This window comes from Phascolarctos cinereus, unplaced genomic scaffold (assembly GCF_003287225.1).
Source record: "Phascolarctos cinereus isolate Bilbo 61053 unplaced genomic scaffold, phaCin_HiC Scaffold_4;HRSCAF=312, whole genome shotgun sequence".
In the NCBI taxonomy this organism is placed as follows: domain Eukaryota; kingdom Metazoa; phylum Chordata; class Mammalia; order Diprotodontia; family Phascolarctidae; genus Phascolarctos; species Phascolarctos cinereus.
The window spans coordinates 623,051,070-623,077,737 of NW_027555847.1; the positions used below are offsets into that span (position 1 = coordinate 623,051,070).

The 26,668-nt window shown below is 38.4% G+C and overlaps 1 protein-coding gene across 1 annotated transcript in view; it reads right to left on the minus strand.

Annotated features, from left to right (window-relative positions):
* Positions 1-26,668, minus strand: part of ANXA13 (annexin A13) — an 88,263-nt gene that overhangs the window by 37,738 nt on the left and 23,857 nt on the right. The window contains exon 3 of the mRNA XM_020965006.2: positions 2,270-2,345. Coding sequence (XP_020820665.1) covers positions 2,270-2,345 — 76 coding nt within the window. The remainder of the gene's footprint in view (positions 1-2,269; positions 2,346-26,668) is intronic.

Below are 26,668 nucleotides of genomic sequence, written 5' to 3' on the forward strand. Positions count from 1 at the left end.
TTTCCATTTTCCTGCATTTCCTTTGGGATGTAGCCACAGCATTGGGTCAAGAACATTTCACTCCACTAGGCTCAGAGATGCCTTTGTATGATATCAGGGCAATCCCGAGGGTTTTGGGGGATGAGGAAGGAATCCTCCATTGTTAGAGGTAACACAATTCATCCCAGCAAGGGAGAAAGGGTTCACTGCACTAAAACAAACAAACAAAAAACAAATAAGCAGTATATGGATAGCTCACATTTATGCAATACTTTAAGCCAGGGGTTCTTAAATTGACCTTTTTTTTAAAAAAAACATTTAGACAATTGTATTTCGATATAATTGGTATTCTTTGTAATCCTCTGAATTTTATTTTATGCATTTAAAAACAGTATTCTGAGAAGGGAGCCATAGGTGTCCCCAGATTGCCAAAAGAGTCCCTGACACAACAGAGTTAAGGAACCCTGCCTTAAGTTCTACATAACAACTCAGTGAGGTAAGTAATCTGAGTATTATAATGCCCATTTTCAGATGGTTATACCCATATTCAGATAGTCTTATAGATAACATTATATGCAACACACATGTAATATAGTATCACTCACATAAAATGTGTTATATAAGAGTAATACATGCTGTCATGCATGTAACTTATATAACACATATGTAATACAATAATATGTAGTCTATTACATGACAGTGACATAGTATGTTAATATGTTGGGGCATGTAATCTATTAATGTATTATACAGAACATATATTACATATAATTATACATTAAATTATATGTATTCAGTTATACCTAATTTAGCTTCAGAATGATAAAGTGCCCAGGCTGATCTAATTGGTAAGTGCCAGAACCCAGACTTTTTGAGCCCCCAACTGAGTTTACTATACCAGGTTGTGGGCATGTGCAAATAATTAGCATAAATGTTGCCCTTTCATGTTTTTGTTTCCCTTTCAAGTTTTCTCTTGCCACACATTTTAACTTAGTATCACAGGATTTAAAAAGAAAGAAACAAGCCTTTATTAAACACCTATAACGTGTTAGGCACTGTGATAAGGGCTTTACAAATATTATCTCATTTGCTTTTCACAACAATTTTGGGAAGTAGGTGCTATTATTATGCCCATTTTATAATTGAGGAAACTGAGGCAGGCAGCAGTTAGAGCAGTTAACTTTTCAGGTTCACACAGGCGGTTAAGTGTTTGAGGTGAAATTTAATTTAGGTCTTCCTAACTAGTGCCAGCTAGCTGCCTCTAGCAAGCACCTTAGAGAACTTGAGAGTTGGAAGGGACCTTAGAGAATATCTATAATAATTTTCAGAGAAGGAAACCAAGGTCCACAGAAGGGAAGAGATTTGTCTGAGGCAAGTATCAGAGGAGAAATCTGAGTCCAAGTTCTCCGATAAACATTAATGTGGTACTGGCTCTATTCCCCACCTCCTTCTCAAGGGCACCCACACAATGAGATTTGTTCTAGGCCTTGATCCTTCTAGGAATGGCCCTGGGGCTTCTCAGCTTCTTAGGAACAGCTCTGCCTACACAGAAAAGAAAATCTGGTCCAAGGAGAGATTTCATTACTTTAGTGTATCCCAAAATGAAATGCAACTTCACTACTGACCTCCCTGGCTTCCTTTAAGTCCCAACTAAACTCCCACCTCCTACAGGATACCTTCCCTAGTCCCTCTTAACTCTAGTGCTTTCCCCCTGTTAATTATTTCCTATTTATCCTTTATGTAGCTTCTTTCTATACATTTACTTGCATGTTCTTTTCCCCTCCCCCTCCCATTAGATTGTAAGCTCCTTGAGGGCAGGGATTGTCTTTTGCCTCTTTTTGTATGCCCGGTGTTTAGCGCAATGCCCGGCTGGTAGTAAGTACTTAGTAAATGTTTATTGAGTTAAATTGAATTGAATATATGGCTTAGCTTTCACTGTGTGACAAATTCCTCCACCACTTTCCAAGACGTGCCAGCTTGGCTGAATTCCTTAACCTCTCTGATTCTCAGTTTTCTCATCTGTAAGGGAGCCTAATAGCTAACATGTGCACTGCCTCCCTGGGAGGTCAGGGTCATTGCAAGGAAGTAAGGGCTTTGTCAATTTGTGGAGCCCTGACTACATGTGATCTGTTTTTGGTGTGTGAACTCCAGGAAAGACAACAATCTTGGCTCTGAAGAAATGACCTCCAAGTGAGAAATTTTAGCTTCATGAGCTAAGGAGGCAGTAGAGGTTAAAACATGGGGAATTCCTTCAAAATTGAAATGAACAAGCATAAAGTGGCTTTCATACCCATCCCCTTGCAGGCCTTGTACAGCTTCTTGGCATCCTGAGCAGCATCAAAGCCTTGGTAACTTGAAGAAGTGGTCTGAAAAAATAAGGAAAAAGAGTAAGTACAAAATATAGTCCTTCTTAACTTTGTATGACCTGCTGAAACTGGGCACCCGCTGAAAAAAGTGATCAGGCAGCCAGCCTGGGGAGCAGCTGCTTTTGAAGTCAGGGACCCACTAAATAAGCTCTGTAAGTCTCTTAACCTCTCTGGATCTCAGTGTCTTCATCTGTAAAGTAGGAGGGTTGGACCGGATGACTTCAAAGGTCCCTTCTAGTGCTAAATCCATGATTCTATTTATAGAGCATTTCAAGTCCTGACATACTACAATTATTCTTATTGTACAGGGAAGGAAACTAAGATTAGGAGATTAGGCAAGATTGCCCAAAGACACAAAGTGCTTAAGTGGCAAAGCCCCTACTTGAAACCAGGTCTCCTGACTTTAAGTTGAGCTCTCAGAATCACAGAATTTCAGAGTTATAGGAGACTATACACCCTACCCCCTCCAGAATCCCATCTACAACATACCTAAGCATTGATTATGTAACCTTTGCTTGAAGACCACCAGTGACAGGGAACCCAGAGCTTCCCAAATCAACTTTTTCCACACCGACTTAGTTCTATTTATTAGAAAATTTATTTCCTTGACATTAAGCTCAAATTTGCTTCTGTGCTTTTTCCACCCTCATACTTCCCTCAAGACTCCAAAGAACAAATCTACCATGAAAGCCTTCCACTTGAGAGCCCCCTCCTTTTCCCCTCAGTTGTAGAGGGCCGATCTTAAGAGTCTGATATGGGTTTAAGATCCAGGACAGAGTTTGACCGTTGCCCAGGCTTTTACCCAAAAGGGCTCAATAATTAAGAGGCACAGCTCTCCAATCTCTCCCTGTTAGGAGGTTCCTGACATATTCCTTCTCACTCTTTGAACCTTAGACTTACATATTTACTCCTCTATACCGGCCTTGGAATTTACAACTCTATCTAGGAACTCTGATAAGGAGGAAATGTATGTTATCACATCCTCAGCAGATGTTTCGGGAGTATCTCATGGGGAGGGCTCTTTGAAGTTAGGATGGATTTTCTCTATATACCCTGTACCCTCAGAAAAATAAACTGAGTCAGTTTTCTGCTCCGCCTGGTCCCACTTCATGTCTTATTTCACGCCTTTCCGTTCGACGTACTGTCTGGTTGCGGGCAACACTCAGTCTCCTCTTCTCCGTGGTAAACATCTTCACTTCCTTCAGCTCATCTTCGCAGGACAGAAACTCAAGACTCTTCATTATTTTGCTTGCCCTTCCCTGGACACTAATCGACTCACCAATGTTGCTAAATTCTTCTTCTAAATTGTGGTGTCCAGAACTGAACATGATACTCTAGGTGTGGTCTGATGAGGACAGAGTGTAGTGGGACCATCACCTCCTTATTTCTGGAAGTTGTACCTCTCTTAACAAGCCCAAGCCCAGACATATTTTTGGTTTTGTTCTTTTTACCTGCTTTGTCTCAAAGTCAACTTATACTGACTAAGGTTACAATCTACTAAGACCCCCAGATTGCTTTCTGCCTTGGTGCGTTGCTTCACATCTGTAATTTGGGGATATTGGCTTCCTTGATGCTCCTCAAACAAGAGAGTTCAGCTCCCATCTTTGGGCATTTTCAAGGCTGTCCCCAATATCTGAAATGCTCTTCCTCCTCATCTCTGCCTCCTGGCCTCTCTAGCTTCTTTCAAGTCCCGGCTAAAATTGCACTTTCTACAGGGAGGCTTTCTGGATCCCTCTCAATGCCAGTGCCTTCCTTCTGGTGATTATCTCTAGTTCTTCTTATAGGTAGCATGTACATAGTTGTTTGCGTGTTGTGGCCCCTTTAGATGGTAAGCTTCTTGAGGACAGGGCCTGTTTTTTGCCTTTCTTTGTATCCCTAGATCTTAGGACAATGCTGGGACATAGTAGGTGTTTAACGAATTCTTATTGACTGACTGACTAAAATTGATTACAGAGAAGGTTCAGGTAAAATGTTGGAAACACTGAGGTCTTAGTGAATAAACTTTACTTCAGGCTCATCCACACTCCTTCAGGTCAGTTGGTGTGAGGCTGACTGCTACAAAATGGAGACTTGGTGTTCTTTTAGTTCAATCTGTCTGGCCAATGGGAAGCAGGGGGGAGAGGGAGAGAGGTGAATGACTGTCACATTGCTACCACCACCAGCAGGCATTTTCCCTTCATCAGTCAGAGGGGACAATGGGCCAGTGTCCTGCAGTTCTGAATCATTTTGTTTGGCTAATATATGCTTTAGCCTTCTTGGCCACAAGAAACAATATTGTTCAGGGGATGAAAGGAGCAAGGGGGCTGGATGAGGAGGGGGATGATCTTTTGATTAGATAAGAGACATTTGGTGACCTAGAATCTGAATTTTGCCGTCAAAAATATAAGGACTGTGTCAATTGTCCTTCACTAATAATTAGTGCTCCCCACATGCTAATTAAGAGCATTCTGTGCTCCATGGGAGGGAGAAGCTGTATAAAGTCTTTCTTTCACTATTTGTATTTTCCAAGGTATTAAAGCTTTCTGAGCTCTCAGTTTCCTCATCTGTAAAATAGAGACAATAATGCCAGCTCCCCACAGGACTTTGGAGAGGAGGTATGTAAACTATTCGGTAAAATGAAGGTGTTCTATAAATGTCAGCTATTATTATTGGCTATGTTTGCCAAGAAATCTTTGAAATTATTAGTGCTATCCCCATTGTACAGTCAAGAAAACGGAGAGTCAGAGAGGTTAAGTTTAGTGATTACACTTGGACTCTGAAACACAGTGGGCTTGCTTTAATGTAGAGGCAGAGGAAGCAAGTACCTATAGTTTGTGTTTTATGAGCTTCCCTGGATGGTCCCAGGAGGAGGGAATAGGAGGGTTTAGTTAGTAGGAAAAAAAAACAGAATCAGGACACTTGGATTTAAGTTCATGACCCAACATTCACCAGTGATGTGTGACTTTCTCCTCTGACACCTAATACTGAGGGGGTATAAGGCTAGATTTGAGATCTGAGCCCTGCATATAAGAAGATATTTGTGGGGGTGGATAGGAGTGTGCCCAAAGGCCTAGAAGTGACAGTGGACTTACCAGCCAGAAACAGGAAAAGCAAGGACAAGAGGGAGGAATGGTGGGCATAGATGAAGTCTCTCCAGCTGCAAAGAGCCAGATTCTATACAGTTCAGCCCATGAACCATCTGAGTCAGGAAGCAACCTGAGAGGTCCCGGAAACAGTAGAACAGCCAGCAGTGGGGATGATGGGAGAGAAGCTTAAGGAAGAACTAGTATCCTGGATCCTGAGTTCACTAACTGATTGGATATTAACCCTTAGAAAAATAAGAGAATGGGAAAAAAATTGAGACTGCTTATTAGATCAATGGGAAAGGCCTCACTCTAGGCTCTTGAACTATGTCTGTGAACTGGGGAGTGTGAGTTGGGATAGGGGTGCGCTGATAAATGTTTAACAACTAGCTCTCTGAGAAAAAAATGTATACAGGACAGACTTCTAAGTTCAATAGGCATTATTAACATTTTGTCAATCACTTTCTTAAGTCTAGATAATCAATAATACAACAAATCATTCTTTGCTTTGCAACCTTTGCCAATTTCAGATGTAAATATTCACAGCAGAGGCAGCTAATAGCTCAGAGGATACAGCACTGGGTTTGGAGTTGGGAAGACCTGAGTTCAAATCCAGCCTCAGACACTTGCTAACTGTGTGACCCTGAAGTAACTTAACCTCTGATTGCCTGACAAAATAGATACACTTGATCCACTGGAGAATAACTCCAGTACCTTTGCCAAGAAAATCCTAAATGGGGTCACAAAGGGTCAAAAATGCCTGAAACTACTGAACAACAAATGCTCATATTAAAAATTTCACAGAGAGATCTCTGGAATCAGTTTGAGTGGTTCTAGCACAACCTCTGGTTTAAGGTGTTCCTACAGATTAATTTTGGGCTGCTTAGTTTTGGAAGACAAAGTGCATGTGGTATTCATGTACTATATTTCCATTCTGGAGGAGTATAGCTGTTTTAATATATTTGATTTTATTCTATAAGTTTCTCTGAGTATGGGCAAAGAACTCTAAATACTCAGCCAGGCTTAGGTTATTGACTCCAGTAAGCTATGCTAGTGACTAAGTGTAAATTCAGAAAGAATAGAAGATTTTCAATGGGGAAGGAGGTAGGGAAGAGGAGTTCAACTGAATAAATTCATTCAAACTATACCCTTAGACTAACAAGATGAGCACATCTACCCACAAAATGAGTAGTGCATACAAAAAGAAAGGAGTTAAGTGATAGAGGGAGCCAGCTTTGTGAGAACCATAGAAAGTCTGGCTGTCTCTTTGAGCACTTCCTAGCACTGGGTAGCCCTCATGATGCTGGAGTGAGGGTAGAACTGTCACTGACTGGTCCTTATTGTTGAATCTGACCAGTTAAGTGGTCCTCAGCACCCTCTGCAGTTAAATGTATAACCATGGACAAACTACTTAATCTCTTCTTCCCAGGATTGTTGTCATTGAAAAGAAAAAAGATAATCAACTCTAAGCGGCTATAGAGATGTGAGCCATTATGACAAAGAGATACCACTTCCATGTGCTTTGCTCTGTCTCTGATACTTGTAAATCCATTGGTAGAATGACTTACATTAAAGTTTGAGTTTTTGTTAAGGCAAATGGTCTTGGCAAAGCTAGCATTTTAATCCGTCATTGACGTCATACCTTATTCCATTCTTAAACAAGTTTTCCAAGGAGGAAGTTTTGATTAGGAGGAGAGAAGGGAGCAAGATGTTCCATGTACCCAAAAGGGTTGAGACATCACCATTGTGTGGGAAATGTGTGACTGCTAAAGTGAAATTTCACCTATTTCATGATTATGCCTATGCCCTGAATTCCTGACCAGCATGAAAACAGGTCTGGTTATGGTGGGAGAACAGTTCTGCACCAACTTAAAGCTAGAACTACTCTTTCCCCAAGTTTATATCAACTAATTTGATTCAATAAACACTTTCAAAACTCTAACTATGTATAAGGTACTGGGCTAAGTGCTGGGAATAGCAAACTTTTAAAATGACCTAACCTGCCTTCAAGGAGATTATATTTTACTGGAAGGAGAAGGGGCAATAGGGCATGTAGACATTTAAGTATTACACAAAGTTGGTATAATGGGAACAAAGAAAACAGGTAAAAAGCTGAGGAAATAAATATGAGCCAGGTAGGGTCATCAACTGAAGAAATCAGAGAAGGAGAAGGTGATACCCATTCAAGCTCTAATTTTGAAAGGTGGAGATGAAGAGAGTGAATTCCAGACATGGGGAATGGCAGGTCAAGATTGGAGAATTGCTACTGGTGCAGACCGGCCAGAATGCAGAGTGAGTGAAGGGGAGTACTGTGAAATAAGGGTAGAATTTTTTAAAAATAATAATTTTCAAAATCAAACCTGTCTATTGCCACGGTGGTCAGTGCCTTCACGTACCTAACCTTTTGTGTTTGGATGGCTGGTCCCATGTCATCCAATAAGCTAGTGAGAGAACCAGGATTTTAATTTATTGCAGTTACTACTCTTAGGCTCAGAGGTCCTTTGCTTCTGTCTAGACAGATAAAGGATGGCCGTTGTCTCAGCATTCCTTGCTCGCATGAGATCAGAGGTACATAGTAGTTAGAACTGAAGGTGACCCCAGAGATCATCTGGTTCAACTTCTTCATTTTACAGACGAAGAAAATGAGACTCAGAGAAGGGAAGACTCTTGAAGGAGTTGACATAGGTAGTTAGTAGTTCATCTGGGACTAGCAGCCTGGCATAGTAGAAAGAGCACTATATTTAGAGTCAGAAATCCTGGGTTAAGAATTTGGCTCTTTTGTGCAACCTTTAGAGAGTTATTTTCCCTTTCTTAACCTCAGTTTCCTTACCTGTAAAATGCAGAGGTTGGATCAGATTATTTTTAAGGTCCCCTTCAGTTTTAAATCTATTATTCTAGTACAGAGTATGCCTAGTATCCCCAGGCATACCCTAATGACTAATTTTAAAGACTTTAGTTAAATTTTAGTCTCTTTAGTTTGTTTTACGAATAAAATAGTGTTCTTTATGATTGAATGTTCAATAAATATTTCCTTTTAAAAAACAGAAGTCCCTTAGTGCACTCTTTCATGAAATGTGCTGTGTATGCGTATGAATTCTAGACTAACGTTCTTTCCACTGTGCCATATTTCTGTAACCCTGGCTTCAAACCTGAAATCTTCTCATAAAGCTCTCCTCACTCATCAAGAGAATGAGGACTCAACACTATGTACCTGCTTGAGGGAAGAGAGAATTTCTTTCTACCTGCTTCAAAATAAGACATATGGTTGAGACACTCTTTGGAGAGAAAGCTAGAGGAAAAGAGAACAGACTTGTAGGAGAAAACTGGTTCTTCAATACGTTCCTAATTTGCAGCTTGCCTCTAGAGATTTTGGTGAATTTCCTCTTAGGTGAGATTGAGCTCTCTCTCTCTCTCTCTCTCTCTCTCTCTCTCTCTCTCTCTCTCTCTCTCTCTCTCTCTCTGTTGCACTGAGATATTTCACTTCCAGTGGGAGAACTCATTCATTTTGCATATTATCTAGTATATTTTAATCTTTATAACTTCTCTGATTTCTATTTGCTACCTGCTTGAATGTTTGCTATTGTTTTTTGTGTAACTAGCATTTGGTGGGGAAAGATCAAGCTTTAGGATATAAGTGGAAGGCATCTCTTCCATTTTAAGAGACAGTAACCAAGAAATCTTAAATCTAAGAAAAAAATTTCTCTCTACTAGCAATATTTAATGGAGGGGGCAGATAGAAATAATTCTAATCTCTAAGTCTCCATTGGAAGGAGCTTGAGATTCTCAAGATATCTATCAAAGCCTCCTAAGAGCCACATTTAGACAAACCCAGGGGAATTCAAGTAACATTCTTGGCAGCTCACACCACCCTACAATATTTCCTCAGAAGTTTCCTCACCCTCTGCTCAGATGAGTCCCTTTAGACTTGAACATCCTGCCTATACTACATCCACTCAGCTGTGATATAAAGAGCATATGTATTAATCAACAGCTGTGATTCCAAAGGGCTGATGATAAAGTATGCCACTCACCCTTGACAGCGATGGATTCAGGGTGTAAAATGAGGCATATGTTTTTGAACACAACCAGTGTGGGGATTTGTTTTACTTTGGAAAGTTTAGGTGAGTTGCCCAGGGTTACAAAGCAAGTTAAGTGTCAGAGCCCAGACTTGAAGCCATGTCTCTGAGTTCTTTAATCTGAGCACTTAGAACCACAGAATGTCAGACTTGAAGGGGACTACATACCCCCCAAAGAATCTTCTCTCCAACATATCTAAATAATGATTATGCAAGCTTTGTTTCTCCTGTGATGGAGAAGACCTCTTCAGGAAGCCCATTCCACCCAGTTGTGGTTTTAATTGTTAGGAAGTTTTTTTTATTATCAAATTTAAATTTATCAAAAAATTTAAATTTCTCTCAAAAGGGACAAATCCATCATGATAGCCACAGGACTATGCATATTTGTTACAAGGGTTTTGTTTTTCTATTTTATCAATTTGGAATGGGGAGTTAGGAGAGAGAGAAGGGAGCTCATGATAGGGTTGATAGGAAAAAAATAAAAGAAAGTCAGTGATGCATTAAAATATGCATAAAAGAGAACACAAGGAAGGACAGGAAGAAATACAGATAAGCACGGCAATTTTGAAAGTTATATAGCACATTTATCATTTACTTGAAAAGAAATCTGTATATAATAGAGATTTACAGTTTCATGCACAATCCTTTTTTTCTTCTCTACTTGGTATATGGAAAGGCTTATTTATTTGATGCTTGTTAACTTCAGAGTTAAAAAGACAAGTATATTCTTGAACACATCCTATGTGTAACCTCACCCATATTTTAGCACATGCCACTTTCTGTTCATGAAATGACTTCACTCTTTCTCTCCATCACATGACATCCTACTTATCTTTTAGGCCTGACTTTGTCTCTGCCCTCATAGTACTTATAGGGATCAGATATAAACACAGATAATTATAAAGCACATGTAATCTGCCTTTGTCATGCCTCCTAGAATTTCTACAAAAACTTTGGATGTGGGAAGTGAGCTTTCATAGTTAGGTAGACCACCTAGAATACTTTAGGTTTTTGTAGTTTTGCACCAGACCTAAGATGGTCTCCTGGAGAGGAGGAAGAGGCCATGTTGGACAGATTCAGGGAACTCACCATAGTGCTGACAGAGGGCCATATCTGATGTGGGAGGGATGATGACTAGGAATAGGAGATTGTGGAAATGTTCAGATCATAAGCTCAGGATGGGGATAGACATTTATTGCTGACTCAATTCAGTTTGAGAGGAGTGGAGATGGTGACCTGTGGCCCTTGGAGTGGTAAGTGACCTAAGTCTGGCTAGCAAACTCCCTTCTGCCCCTTCTTTGTCCACCCAGGGAAAGGTAGTTTTGCCTGTGGTCACTCAACACCCTTAACTTTCTGCCCCTTATCCTCTTTGGTGGCTACATAGTGTCCAGCCAATTTGGGATGAGGGTTGGGATGGAGGAAGAGTTTGATTTCTCTAAATGTTTCACTTTCATGTCTATGTCATCTAAAATGTTTATATAAATCTTAATATTTATGGTCATTAACTCTTACCCAGCTTGGATATCGTATATCCAGTTTGAGAGAGGAAGAAGGGGAATCTTTCCTTAAAGAGGTGAGAAATCATTTCCCTCTCAATGCAAACTAGAGACTACCTTGGAGTAGACAGACAGACAGACACACACACACACACACACACACACAAAGATGGAGGGAGACAGTGATAGAAACACAGAGATGAAGGGAGTGGGGGGGGGCAGGGAGAGGGAGAGAGATTGTGTTTTTTTTCCCATAAGCCTTGTGAGGTACATATGAATTCAGAGGTACCTAAGACTAATATGTGTGTGTGTGTGTGTGTGTGTGTGTGTGTGTGTGTATCCCTAAACTCTGAATAGAGGGGATAAAGCTGCTATTTTAGCTTGAGAGGCTTGGGGTAATTAGTTCCAGCTGAGCTTCTAATCAATCGGTGCCAGCTTTAGAAAGGCAGTGCTTGGAACAGTCAGCACTTGAGGCTAGAAGGCCCTGGCCTTGTTCACAAGCTCCATCTAGAGGTCAGACACATATTGTAGTGAGCAAATAAAAGTTCTAGGTTAGCTTCAAGGCGGCAGATTGTTATTGATAGGGAGGGGGATAGAAGCTAGAATCCTAGAAGACTGTGTGAGACGTGGCATTTTAGTGGTGATGTAGCAGTCATCAAAAAAAGTTCATGGGATCTTAGGCTGCATTAATATAATTTCCAGAACAAGGGAGGTGATTCTTTCACTCTTTTCTGCTTTGGTCATACCACCTCTGTATTGTGTACAGTTCAAGGCACTACATTTTAAGAGGGACACTGATAAATTAGGGTGCATACAGGAGAGGGCAGACAGAATAGCCAGGCAACTAAAAAAATATTAAATGAGGAACTCAGTATTTCCTAAAATAGCTACTTTCACTTTTGAACAATTAATCATTATGAAGTTCTTCCTTATATTGATCCCTAATCTGTCCCACTGTGACTTTCACCCATTGGTCCCTGTTCTCTGCTCTGGGACAACACACAGTAAGTTTAATCTTTCTTCCACATGATAGCCTTTCAAATATCTGAAACAGTTATCTTATTTCGTCTAAGTATCTTTGAGATAAACCCACTGAATATATCCAGTTTATTTTCCTAAGGCCTCAGTTTTCATTGGTATTTCTATCTCAATTAGCTCATGTTTATGTAACACTCTCCTGTTTACAATAGACATTCTTTACAAAAAAATCCGTTCATAAGCATTTACTTTATCTTTTAAACTTTTTTAATGCTGTTTTAAAATTTTGAGTTCCAAATTCTTTCCCCTCCATCCATCCCTTTCCCCTCTTGGGAAGGCAAGCAATTTGATATTATGCATTTGAGATTATGCGTGTGAAGTCATACAAAATATATTTCCATATTAGCCATGCTGCAAAAGAAAACACAGACCAAAAAAAACCCAAGAAAAATAAAGAAAAGTTTAAAAAATGCTTCAATTTGCATTCAGACTCCAGTTCTTTCTCTGGAGGTGAATAGCATTTCTCATTATGAGTCTTTTGGGATTGTCTTGGATCGTTGTATACAATACACTTTCCTCAAAACATCCCTGTGAAGTAGGTAGAGCAAATATTCTTATCCTCATTTTGCAAATGAGGAAACTGAGGTTAGAGTTTTTGTGACATGGCCAAAGTAGAAAATTCAGGATTCAAACCCAAGTCTTTGGGTTTTAAGCCTAGTACTCTTTCCTCTAAACTGCCCTGTCTCTCAAGTGATCAATTTATCAACAGTTTACTGAACATCCAGTTCAGATGTTCTTAGCCTTTGTGTGTGTGTGTGTGTGTGTGTGTGTGTGTGTGTGTGTGTCCCAGACCCTTTTGGCAGTCTGGTGAAGCCTATGGATGCTTTCTCAGAATAATATTTTTAAATATATAAAACAAAATATATCAGATTACAAAGGAAATCAATTATATTGAAATACAATTATCAAAATATTTTTTAAAATACAAAAAAAGTCCACAAACCCTAGGTTAAGAAGTCTTGAATTAGATTAGAGATCTTAAAAGATATTATTTTCTTAGGTATGAAAACTGACAGTCCTCATTTCTTTTCCCTTCCTTAGTTAGAATACTTGTTAGAGGTATGCATCAGAAGCTTTACCATAAATCATCAGGGAAGTTTGGAATCACATTCCCCCTTTTTACAAGAACTAGTATAAGCCATCTTGATTTTCTTTCCCTTGTGAAGGAATGATACTTTTGAGAACATAATTCATTCTTGTTCCTTACAACAGCAACATGTTGGCTTTCAGGATAATGAAACTATATGATTTAACCAAAGGGGTGGAAAAAGAAGAGAAGAAATCCATTTGGAATTTTCCTCTTTGTGTGACTAGCATGGCATTCACAATGGATGTATTCACTAATAATACATAGTGTTTGTTCAAGGAGTGTCAAATAGCTTGTTCCGATGAGCTTTGTAACAAACTTCTCTGTAATTTATGCAGAATCAACATTCCATACCCATTGTTCATTGTGTAGAAAGGATAGGCAGCTGACTTTGGGACTTCAGCCCTTCTGTTTGCCAATCAATACCCCCTCCTTCCTTCCTTTCTTTCTTTCTTTCTTTCTTTCTTTCTTTCTTTCTTTCTTTCTTTCTTTCTTTCTTTCTTTCTTTCTTTCTTTCTTTCTTTCTTTCCTTCTTTCTTTCTTTCCTTTCTTTCTTTTCTTTCTTTTTCTTTCTTTTTCTTTCTTTCTTTTCTTCCTTCCTTCCTTCCTTCCTTCCTTCCTTCCTTCCTTCCTTCCTTCCTTCCTTCCTTCCTCCCTCCCTCCGTCTCTCTCTCTCTCTCTCTCTCTCTCTCTCTCTCTCTCTCTCTCTCTCTCTCTCTCTTTCTTTCTTTCCATGAAGACTCTAGGCTGAAATGTCAAACAATATGGGTTTGTAGAGACAGGTACAATGTGGGCAAGCATCTAGTATGTAACTACAGCAACAGAGAAGTATGTATATACAAATTCACTTTTGCATTTATCTGTATATGTAAATATACACTGAAATAAATGTAATATAAGCACATATGTGCATATATATTTACATATACATATATATGTGTGTATATATACATATATATGTATATATATTATATACATATTTGCACATCTAGCTTATCCTGCTGGTAGATATCTATGAGGCACTTGTAGATATCTATGGGTATACTGACAGTAAAATTTCTTGCAATTGCTCTCAGGAGGCAAGCAAAATTTTATTGTAAGTAACATTTTATGAGGTGTGAATTAAAATAGACAATATGTTCTGTTATTTCTGGGGGGGAGGGGGCTCCATACCCGTGGTTTCATGACTATAAGGAAACCACTAGCTTAGAAATTTGCCTTAGGGGGGTACTGAGGCACCTATGAAGAGTAGTGGATAGAGGTAGACTTGGAATCAGGAATACTTGGGTTTAAATTCTGCTTCAGATGCTTATTAGTTATGGGACCCTGGGAAAGTCACTAAACCCTTCTGGCCTCAGTTTCCTCATCTATAAAATGAGGGGGAATTGGATTTGATGACCTCTAATGTTCCTCCCAGCTCTAAATCTATAATCTGCAACCCTATAACTCGTTCAGAGTGACACCATCAATATGTGTCAGAGGCAGATCTCAAACTAGAGTCTTCCTGATTCCAAGGTCAGCTCTCGCTTCACTATGCCATGCTCTGCCAATCTATGCCTTTTTTAAGTGCATTCTGGATGGAATCATTATGGACAATTTCAAATCCTGATGTCCATTTCTCTTAACAGGTCACTTATCTAGACTTCCATTATTTCTCTCATCTTAGGAATAATAAAGTTGTTGTTTCTAACTTTGTTGCCAAATTTATATGTCTAAAATATGAATTTGACCATGTTATTTCACTCAGAAATTGTCAGTGGTTTCCAATTTCTACTAGAATAAAAAATAAAATAATTTGCCTGCCACTTAATTTTATTAGTAATAATTCTATTAGAAATTTTATTGGCATTTTATTAGCAACAATAATTAGTTAATAATGAATAATAGCTAATAATAAGAGCTAGCATTTAACTTCAAGGTTTACAAAGCACTTTACAAATTTTAGCTCATTTGATTGTCACAGCAACCCTAGGAGATAGATGCTATTATTACCCTCATTTTACAGATGGGAAAACTGAGGAGACAAAGGCTAGGTGACTTGCCCATTGATATAGATTGTAAGTGTCTGATGCTGGATTTGAATTCAGGTCTTCCTTACTCTAGGTCTAATGCTCCATCCACTGTGCCACTTAATGAACTCCAGAGGTAGGGTTCTGATTTACCTTTCTAGTTTTTTTTCCCATAGCAATCTCCTTTACCTACCCTCTATTCCAGTCAAATCAGTTTGTTAGCTGTTCCCTATATATGATGTTCTACCTCTTGCCTCAATGTCTTTGCACATATGGTCCCCCATGTCTGGAATGTACTTGCCCCTCTGCTCCATAGAATTTCTAGCTTTCTTCCGAACACAGCTTGCATGCCACCTTCTCCACAAGCCCTTCCTGATAACCTTCACTTCATCACTGCTTTCTCCTTCTGAAAGTTACTTTGATTTACTTTGGACATTCTCTGTACTACTTATTGGTATACATGCTGAATCTTCCCCAGTAGAATTCTTGGTTTTTGTATTCTTTGTACTTAAAACAGCACCTAGCCCATAGCAAGAACTTTATGAATATTTGTTGAATTGAGTTTGTGGATTGGAAGAGAATGAGATTGCCGTGGGTTTCTATGAAGCAGTGAAGGTATCATCCAAATTGAAAAGACTGCTTGCTGTGAAAGTGTCATGTAATCTACTACGTCAGCAGTAGAGGGGAAACTCAGCATTAATGTGATGAACACCCACGTCCTATTTCCAATGGTTGATTCATTATGTGTAGCAGAAGTCCCAGCCAAATCAATCAATGCCAGCAAGTTTCTGGGAAATCTCCACTGGACGGATAGTAGCAGAGGCTTACAGGAAGATCCTCTCTGGTGCACCATCTAATCCTGGAGATGCAGTTTTTATAGAGTTGTCTGGGGTTTGCATGGAAGTGGGATGAAAGATGTAGCAGTGCTGGACAGTAAGACAATGCTAATTCAGAATAGTTTCTGAGCAAATAAAACCAGAAAATCTAACATGCAAATTAAACTGTTCTGACAGTTATTTTGGATGCTTGTGACTACGTGTTAAAGGTGCTACTAGAGAAGGAGATTCAGCAGCAAAATGTCTTCCCCAAGATCACATAAATATTAATAGTAAGTATCAGAGCTGAAATAATCTCCAGAGGAAGTCAAAGATAGAAAGGTCCCATCTACACCAAAAATAGTCATAGTAGAACTTTTTGTGATAGTAAAGAAGTGTCATGGCACAGTGGATAGAGAGCTGGCCTTGGAGTCAGGAAGACCTGGGTTCAAGTTCTGCTTCCGAAACATCCTGGACAAGTCACAACCTCTCAGTGCCTCAGGCAACTTCTGTCAGACTTGAGTTGCTGAGAAGGTGCTGCTTTGCATTGTTAGAGGAAGTTCCTCACCCAGAGCTCCCTACATAGAGAAAATCATGGATCTGGTTTAATAATAGCTAACATTTCTATAGTACCTACTGTGGGCTAAAACCAGGGGTAGGGAACCTGTGGCTTCGAGGCCACAGGGTTTAGATCAGCCAAAGAGCCACACTTGAGGACTTAGAGGTCCACATGTGACCTTGAGGTGGCAGGTTCCCCACACCTATAAATTCTTTACAATGATTATTTCATTTGATCCTCACAACAACCCTGGGAAGTAAAAGCTATTATTATCCCCATTTTACAGATGAGGAAACTGAGGCAGACAGAGGTTAAGTGACTTGCCCAATATGATACAGCTAGTTAAGTGTCTGAGATTGGTTTAAAAAAAAAGAAAAGAAAAGAAATAGAAACAAAATAGATGCCCATCTATCAGGCAGAGGTTAACAGATTATGGCGCATGAATGTGCAACAATGAATATGAAGAATTTAGATAAATATGGGAAGACATATAAATTGTTGCAGAGTGAAGTGGCACCAGCTAAACAGCATATATGATTAACCAGGTGGAAAGAATAGTAGCAAAACAAAACAACCTACAAAACACCCCAAACAACCCCCTGTGCAATTATAGGGCAGCTAGATGGTGCAGTGTTGAGGGCCGAACTTAAGAGTCTGATAAGGGTTTAAGATCCAAGGCAGAGTTTGACCTCTGCCCAGGCTTTTACCCAAAAGGGCTCAATGATTAAGAGGCACAGCTCTCCAATCTCTCCCTGTTAGGAGGCTCCTGAGACATTCCTTCTCACTCTTTGAACTTTAGATTTACACATTCACTCCTCTATGCAGGTGGTGCCAAGGCGTCTGGGAAAACCTTGGAAAATACAACCCAATCTAGGAACCCTGATAATGAGGAAATGTATGTTGTCACATCCTCAGCAGATGTTTTGGGGAGTATCTCATGGGGAGGACTCTTTGAAGTTAGGCTAGATTTTCTCTATATATCCTGTACCCTCAGATGAATAAGCTGAGTCAGTTCTGCTGCTCCGCCTGTCCCATGTCTCAAGTTTATTTCACACCTCTCCATTTGGTGTACAATCTGGTTGTGGGCAACATTTTGGCGCGTTGAACAGTGACAAAAAGTCAGAGGGAGAGCGGTTCCTTTGAAAAGCTCCAGAAGAAAAAGAAACCCTTGCTGGTCACTATGCCAGGAAACAAGGTCCTTAAGTGGCTGGACGCCGCGGTACTAAGGTAAAAGGAACAAGGGTCATTACAGGTTTCCCCTTAGAAATATTAGGACTAAGAGGGGGAGAAAAAATCGCCAGGCTTACGTGGGAGATTATAAATTACAAAAAAAATGATTAGAAAAAAGTCTAGAAAAAGGCTCGGTAATAGAGCATAAGAATAGAAAGGAAAAGGGGCTTGAGCTTAAAAAATAGTGTTGCTTTGGAAAGGCCACATGCACTTACTTTTGGTTTTGGGAGGTGTGCCTGGGATCAAAAGTATGGGTCAAACACAAAGCGGAATCATAGACAAAGAATGCTATCTAAAACTTTTCAAGGAAATAGTGACAGAAAGGGGTTTATTTATTACAAATAGTCAGCTACAGGAATTTTGGGACATGCTAAAAATATGTCTCACTCCTCCAGAGAATGTGCCATTAGCAATAAAAGTGCCCAGTGTAAGTGCGGGGGCAGAAACAGAGGAAGAAGAAGAGAGGAATAGACTATTTGATGAGATGCAGAAGAGGATGAGGTAAAAGGTGTATTCTGTTTCCTTAAACAACAGAACTGGAGAAAGCTCATTCTCCAAAGGAGTTGTCTGATTTGTAGAGGGGATTTCTGACTAGTCTCCCTGTCATTATGTTATCTGTTCTATGTGAGTGTCTGTGTGTGTGTGTGTGTAATGTGAAACCTTTTGCAGCTAGCTAGCTTTCTCCCCTTCCCCCTCCCTACTACCAGCTGCCTCCCGGGAGCGGGTGGATGGGGTGAGATGGAGAGAAAAAATATTTTATTATTTACATTATATGATTGATAAAAGACAAGAAAGTTTAAGCATGCAATAATGAGAGAAGTAGGAGGTAGAAAGAATAGCATAATCTGTCTGCATTAATAGCATGAATGGAGGATTTGAGAACAAATGATTTGAAAACTTTTGAAGAGTTATTAGGAAGAAATTCTCTTTCTTTTTTGCATTCTAAAGCCCTGGCCAAAGCTTTGGGTGTAAGATTGAAAGATTATGTTGAAAAATATTCTCTTCCTTTCTCTCGCATTCCAACCCTGGCCAAGTTGGGGTGTGAGAGACAGAAGAATACTGAAAAGGAGGGTACAGCCCCTCAGTTCATAAAGCAAAGGTTTTTATGTATTTGGAACACAACCAAAACATAATTTAGCTCATTCAAATTAGTAATATGCTTGTTTCAAATTTTAAAAATCTAGTATCATTACAAATTGGTAAACTTTTGTATTGTTTTGTGTTATGTCAAACAATTTTTAATAATTTAGATGTTATTAAAATGTGAATTAAAGACTGCAAGATAGTGGGAAAGCTGTGTAAAAACCAGCTAAATTATTTTATCAAGTCCAGTTAATTTTGTCTCATAATGTTTTATAACTGTCAATTAGAAAATCAGGTATTTCCATCTTTACCTGTAATCAAAGAACAGCTTATAGTTAAAACAATTTGACTATCACTTATGAAAATTACCAGATTGTTAATTAAGTTATTTGAAGTTACTGTTTTAATGTTAACCTAGAATTTTTAATTACTTATGAGTGAAAAGGAGGGGCACAAGGCAATTCTCTCTACTTTGTAAATTTACCAGCGCTCCTGGAAACTATCTGTTGTGGGCAAGGTCATCTGCCCTGAAAAGAGAGAGAGAGAGAGAGAGAGAGAGAGAGAGAACTTGTTAGGATTATGCAGTTCCTAAACAATTAATTTAGCTTGCTGAGAAGCTGCAACTATATGAAATGATTCCTAATAATTGGCTTTTTACCAGAACAAGTTTAAATTTGAGAAAGAAAGATGTTAAGTGAAATCTATTATGTATGTGACTCATGGTAAATCTTTGTTACTTATTACAACTCCATGGGAGTAAAATTAACTGTATCTGGCTTTAAGCCAAGATTAGTGAAACTTGCTGCTTAAGGTAAAAGACTTTTAGGACTATAACTAATTTTGTTTTGAGTTTTAATTTGGGTATAGTCATCTCTATTAAATTAGTATTTGAAGTTTTCCTATTAAAGGAATGTTTTCTACCATGTGCAAAAATTTTGTTCATAACACTATTAAACTGTTGGCAGAAAATTCCCAGACAAAAATAATTTATTATATGGATGATAAACTTAGTGAACTTTCCTTATTAATGTGTGAGCTTTAACAAGCTCTTCAGTCTCAAAGATTTATAATTACTCCTGATAAGGCACAAAAGAAATCACCCTTTGCTTACTTTGGACATATTGTTTCACAGTCTACAATTAGACCCCCAAAATATTACAAAATAGGCAAGATTCTTTAAAAACTCTTAAAGATATTAATTAGCTTTAGCCTGCCTAGTAGATCACCACTAATCAATTATTTTAAGATGAATTTACTAAGTAGAATAATAGCTGAAACTCAATTAATTCCCTTTAATTTGTGGGGGCAGATATTTTACATCTAAGGGGAGCTGTTATTGTTTGGGTGAAACAGTGGCTTTTGACAAAAAGGAAGCTTTTTACAGTAAAACAATTAGTTGAACAAGACTTTTAAAAGGACATATAGAATTCTTTACAAATCCTTGGAATTCACCTGTTTTTGTTATTAAAATGAAGTCAGCAAATAGAGGATGCTTCATGACCTCTGAGCTATTAATGAAGTCTCCCTTCACCCATTATGAATTCTGTTTCCTAGCCTTTGATAGTTATTGATTTAAAAGATTGCTTTTTTTACTATTCCACTCCAAGAAGCTGACAAATGTTGCTTTGCTTTTACAATACCCAGTGTTAATGCAGAACACCCTGCAACCAGGTTTCAATAGAAAGTCCTTCCTCAAGGCATGAAAAACAGCCCTACAATGTGTCAAAATTTTGTTAATAAAGCTATACAACCAATTAGGAAAAAATTTCTCAATGCAAAAATAATACACTATATAGTGACATACTTTGTAGCTGTTCCACTGAAAACTCACACATTTATTTCCTCAGCCTCAATTAGCTTTACAAGAATATGGGCTTATTATAGCCCAAGAAAAAGTTTAAGAAAAATCTTCATTCTCCTACCTAGGTCATATTGTCACCAAAACAACAGTAAAGCCACAAAAGGTACACTTATGCTTTAATTCTTTAAAAGCACTTAATGATTTTCAAAAACTTTTAGGAGATATTAATTGGCTCCGAGCACCACTCCAAATTACTACAGAACATTTGTGCAATCTCTTTTTTACATTTAGAGAAGATCCTAATCAAAATTCCCCTAGGACATTAACTCCTGAGGCAAAAAAGGAGCTTTATTTAGTCAAACAGAAAAATTCCTGAAGCTCAACTCACCCATATTTTTTTAAATGAAGAGGTACCAGGTGCTATTCTTAGTACTCCAGTGTCCCCTACAATTTTTAACTTACAGGAAATTTACTTTCTGTTATTAATCAACCTTATAATAAAAGACAAATAGGTACTCTTGTTTCCTCTTTAGAGGACTGGCAAATTGCTATTACTATTTTTTCTGGTTGTATTGATATTGGTAATTACTTACTATTTCTTAAGATATTAACCTTTTTTTATTAATTATTCATAGGTATTTCAAAAAGACTGTTAGATTTAACCCCATTCCTTCAGCACCCATGACATTCATGATGGGTTAAGTACAGGTATAGCAGGATATTATGAGCCTATTAATGTTGTTTCTGATAACAAGTAATCTGTTTATGTCTCTCAAAATATAGAGACTGCAAAGTTAAAATATATTACTAATACACAATTATATACTGAAAGCAATGCCATTATTGATTCTTAACTACAATGCTGCCACTTAACTTTTATTAAGCTTTTATTGAGCCTTTTATTAACTATATTCTGCCAATACAACAACCTTAACTGTAGAGAAGAAAACATTTTGTGACTATTTTTGAATAAATAAACTCCTACAGTATTAGAAACATAGTATAAAGAATAATGATTATTTTTTAATTAACAGCCTGTTTCAAATCTATCAAGAGGCTTTTCTCCCAAACATATTTGACAATTGGATGTAACCTATATGCCTTCTTTTGAAAAGCTTTCTTATATTCATGTTATAATGGATACTTTTTTCTTTCATTTTTGCCACTTTACAAACAAGTGGTACAATTAAATATGTGATCAATCATATTTTACAAGCCTTCACAGTTATGAGTGTACTTAAACAAATTAAAACAGATAATACTCCCAAGGAGCTTGCATTAGCAAAACATTCTTATGTCTTTTATGCTTTTTATAACATTTCTCTGATCACAAACATTTTATATAATTAAAAACAAAGATATTAAAATTATTCTTTTTAAACAAAAAGGGGGGAATCTGGGCTATTACCCCTCATTGATAATTGGTTATTAATTTTTGACAATTGGCTATTAATTTTTATAATTGGCTATTAATTTTCTAAATATTAACAAAGATGAGTACACTCCAGCCTAAAAACATCCAGAGGCCCAGATCCATTACTGGATCCATTACTAACAAGGGGATGAGGATGTACTCATATATTTTCAGAAAACTTTGATAAACCTGTCCAGATACCGGAGAAAGATGTCAGAGTGTATATAACAACTCGCAGCTTGAATACAGAGTATGACAATTCAGGGAAAGTGCAGAAGGAGCCAATTTACAGTGACAAGTCGCCTTCCCACATGGGGTCCAGTGAAAGTTCCCTCTCATCAGTGATGGAAAAGACTCCTGAACTTGTATTTTAACAATAGTAGCTTTACTTTCTGCTCAAGTGTGTAATGTACAGACTGCTCAGCACTGGACTTATTTTTCCTTTTCCACCTGGATGCAACTCTCACATATATGGACAAATTGGGACTATACATACACTAATAACACCTGTATAATTCGGAAGACAAGAAGATCCCTATCTCCAGGATAAAGTCAAGATTACAATTGCCCTCAGATCTCTACCATCCAGGACACCTACATGTTTTTCAAAATTTAGCAACAATATTGAATCATGTTTTCCTTGTTACATCATTTTTAATACCAGTTTATCTATTGGATATGTAATTTTATTCAATCTAATATTACTTTTGAATAGTATGATACTTGTATCAATTGTACTCTCCAATGTATTGATCATAATGACTATATTGTACTTTTGGTAAACAATCATCATTTGTTATTTTCCCTACTAATTTACATGAATAGTTCCAGAATCTGGTAAACATGTTTAAATTATTATTCCTCCTTAAGTCAATCAAAACAATTTATTTGTCTCCTTATTATTGGTTTAATCACTGTTGCTTCTTTTATTGTATCTACTGCTGTTTCATCTATTGTGCTACAATCTGAAATCTAAACTGCATAATTTGTATATGACTTAGCAAAAAATATGTTTAGTACTTAATGCACAAGAAGCTATTGATACATTGTATAAAGTTAATTTATTAGAACAATCAGTATTGTATTTAGCAGATAAGTTAGAACCCTTGAAAACAAGGTTGCTATTGCAATGTGATTACAGACATTCATATATTTACATTATCCTGCTACCCTATGATGCTTCAGATCCTAATATCTCATGAGACAAGACAAGTGCCTGCCTATTGGGGGCCTGGCACAATTCTAAATACCACCCAGGAGACTGCAGACAGTCATTCCCCGGGGGCCAACCCAAAAAATCTGGCTGTAGAGATCTTAGAAAAATTAAGTGCGATCAATATATTTAAGAATTTACCTGCCTTGTTACTTCATGCATTTTCTTGGGCAGTGTTATTATCCTCTGTATTGTTACCTTAATTAAATCAAGGATCACAGTGTTGGGAACGGATGTTCACCACCTCAAGCTGCTTGCTAATTCAAAAAGTGAGGAGCTTGTTGAGGGCCAATCTTAAGAGTCTGATAAGGGTTTAAGATCCAAGGCAGAGTTTGACCTCTGCCCAGGCTTTTACCCAAAAGGGCTCAATGATTAAGAGGTATGGCTCTCCAATCTCTCCCTGTTAGGAGGCTCCTGAGACATTCCTTCTCACTCTTTGAACCTTAGATTTCCACATTCACTGCTCTATGCAGGTGGTGCCAAGGCGCCTGGGAAAACCTTGGAAAATACAACCCAATCTAGGAACCCTGATAACGAGGAAATGTATGTTGTCACATCCTCAGCAGATGTTTTGGGGAGTATCTCATGGGGAGGACTCTTTAAAGTTAGGGTAGATTTTCTCTATATATCCTGTACCCTCAGATGAATAAACTGAGTCAGTTCTGCTGCTCCGCCTGGCTCATGTCTCAAGTTTATTTCACACCTCTCCCTTTGGTGTATAATCTGGTTGTGGGCAACAATGCAGTAGATAGAGCAGTGGGCCTAGAATCAGGAAGACCTGAGTTCAGATTTGGCCTCAGGCAGTTATTGGCTGTTTGACCCTGGGCAAGTCACTTATCCATGTTTGCCTTGGTTTCCTCATCTGTAAAATGAACTGGAGAAGGAAATGGCAAACCACTCCAGTATCATTGCTATGCAAACCTCAAATGGGGTCACAAAGAATTGGACATAACTGAAAAAAGAGACTGAACAACAGTGTAGTTATAATGACCATGCCTCAACCCTGAAAATGAGAGGTGAAAATTAACTTTCTTTTTAAAAGTGGGCCATGATGGGTGTGGAATACTATTGCTTTCCCTCTGAGTTTATCTGTAATTTATCCATTTATACCTTGTTTCTACATGATTGTTTACATGTTGTCTCTGCTAGTAGACTGAGCTCTTTGAGCTCAGGGACTGATTTTTACCCTTCTTTGTATCCCCAGCATTTAGCACAGGTACCTGGCAAATAGTAAGTGCATAATAAATGCTTGCTGGTAGGACATTGAATATACTATCAAAACTATTTGATGTGTTGATTCATTTTGTTGAAATTTTTTTCCCTTTTGAAAGATCGTTTTTTTAAAAAAGATAGGAATGGCTCATTAGGGAAGACAGAAGAGATATATTTGTTTAAAACCAAAGGCTATCAATAAATACAAAAATAAAATAAATTGAAATTTTTAAAAAAGGCAGTACAATTCCATTCCAGGTCTTCTGACTTCCTTATCCACTATACTGACTCTGTTCTGACAGCTGACTGTTTTCATGGGCTTTGTTTGAGTTGAACTGCTCTAGAGAGCCAGCAGGTTACATGCCAGCCTTTTTACACTTTCCCTATTTTTCCAGGAGGGGGTAATATAGGGCCCCTCACAAGAAGGCTAAATAAGAAGACTCATCTTCATGAGTTCAAATTCAGCCTCAGACACTTACTAGGCTTTGTGACCCAGGGCAAGTAATTTAACCCTGTTTACCTCAGTTCCTCATGAGTTGGGGAAGAAAATGGTAAACCACTCTAGCATGTTTGCTAAGAAAACCCCCAAGAGGGGTCACAAAGAGTCAAACACAACTGAAATGACTCAATAACAAATGTTTCTACACCAAGCCCTATTGCCCTGAGATTTTCAAATACACTCACACTACCTCCCATTATATTATGTCATTTTAATTACAGGCAGCCTTCCATAAGCAAAATTCTAATCCCATAAACTTCTCTGTTTAATCTCTATTTGTTGAGAAAGTACCTCAAAGCATTGGAACATATCAGGGCATTGATGGAAAAAGGTTTAGTTTTATTTTATGAGACAAAAGCTCAGGCTCAGCTCATTCCTGGAAGGATAGAAAACTTGGGGAGATGGGGACGTACAAGACTTCTCCTCAAATGCAATTTAGATATCATTAGAGAGGTTTCTCCAAGTTTCTTGCCTCACAGACTGCATCGCAGGTAGCAGAGGCCAAAGAAGAAATCTTTTTCTTATGCAATTTCTCATCTAGAATCAGTGGGAAAATATAGGCTATGTAAAAGCTTAGTAGCAAAAAATATATACTAGGCAAAATACAAGGCAACACTTGGCCTCATCACTCCAGGAAGTCCTGCTTTCTTATTTCCCATTTTCCACGTGCTTCTGCGCACAGTTTTGTAAGGTTGGGCACCTATTTCTTACATTTGGGTTTATGTGTTCATTGTATCTGTTGTCTCCCTTGGCTAAATAGTAAGCTCCTCCAGAGCAAAGAGTTGTTATACTTTTGTCTTTATTATCCTTGATACCTGGCATGGCTCTTGGCATATAATAATTAGCATTTTATAGTGCCTACTACTTTACAAATATCTAATTTTGATCCTCACAATAATCCTGAAAGGTAGGTGCTATTATTATCCCCATTTTACAGTTTAGGAAACTGAGCTAGAGAGAGGTGAAGTGACTTACCCCAGGGTTACACAGTTAGTAAGTGTCTGGTCAGATTTTAACTCAGGTCTTCCTGACTTCAGACCCAGAGCTCAATCCATTGAGCCTACCTAGCTGCCTCCTATAGTTACTGCCCCCCTTTTATAGTAGGGACCACTGCTAAGAAAGATTTTCCTTCACCTTCTGCCTATCCCAGTGGACTTGGTTATTACATGAATGCTGGAATGGACAGTTAGAGAATTCTTGGCTCATAATTTAGCCTATACCCTCTTTCCCAAGCAAGCTTGTTTCTCTTGGGTTCTGTTAATTGTCCCTACTTACCTGTAGAGCTCATGCTCTTCTCTCTCCAAGAAGCAAGGATTCAGTGGTTTGGTCTGGCCCAAACCCAAGCAAACACATTTCCTCACCCTTGCCTCATACAATGACAAAACTTCAAGTCTCTAGCTGTGACCCCTGGATACTAAGGTACTCTAAGCCAATAGCTGCGCCAGAGCCATAGAAAGGGCTATACTTTGGGGAGTTTTGAAGCCTTATAGGAAGTGAATGAGAGACTTCAGAAGTGAGCAATTACCTTACAATCTGGGGAAAAGAAATACCTAGGTGGGTGAATGAGGGAGATAAGCACAAAAGAGAGTAAAATAAGTACAAAGAAAGAGTCCAGGAAAAGGACTGTGGGAAATCTGAAGAGGGAGCTAGCCCTTTCTTAGAATGGGGTGTGTGTGTGTGTGTGTGTGTGTGTGAGAGAGAGAGAGAGAGAGAGAGAGAGAGAGAGTTA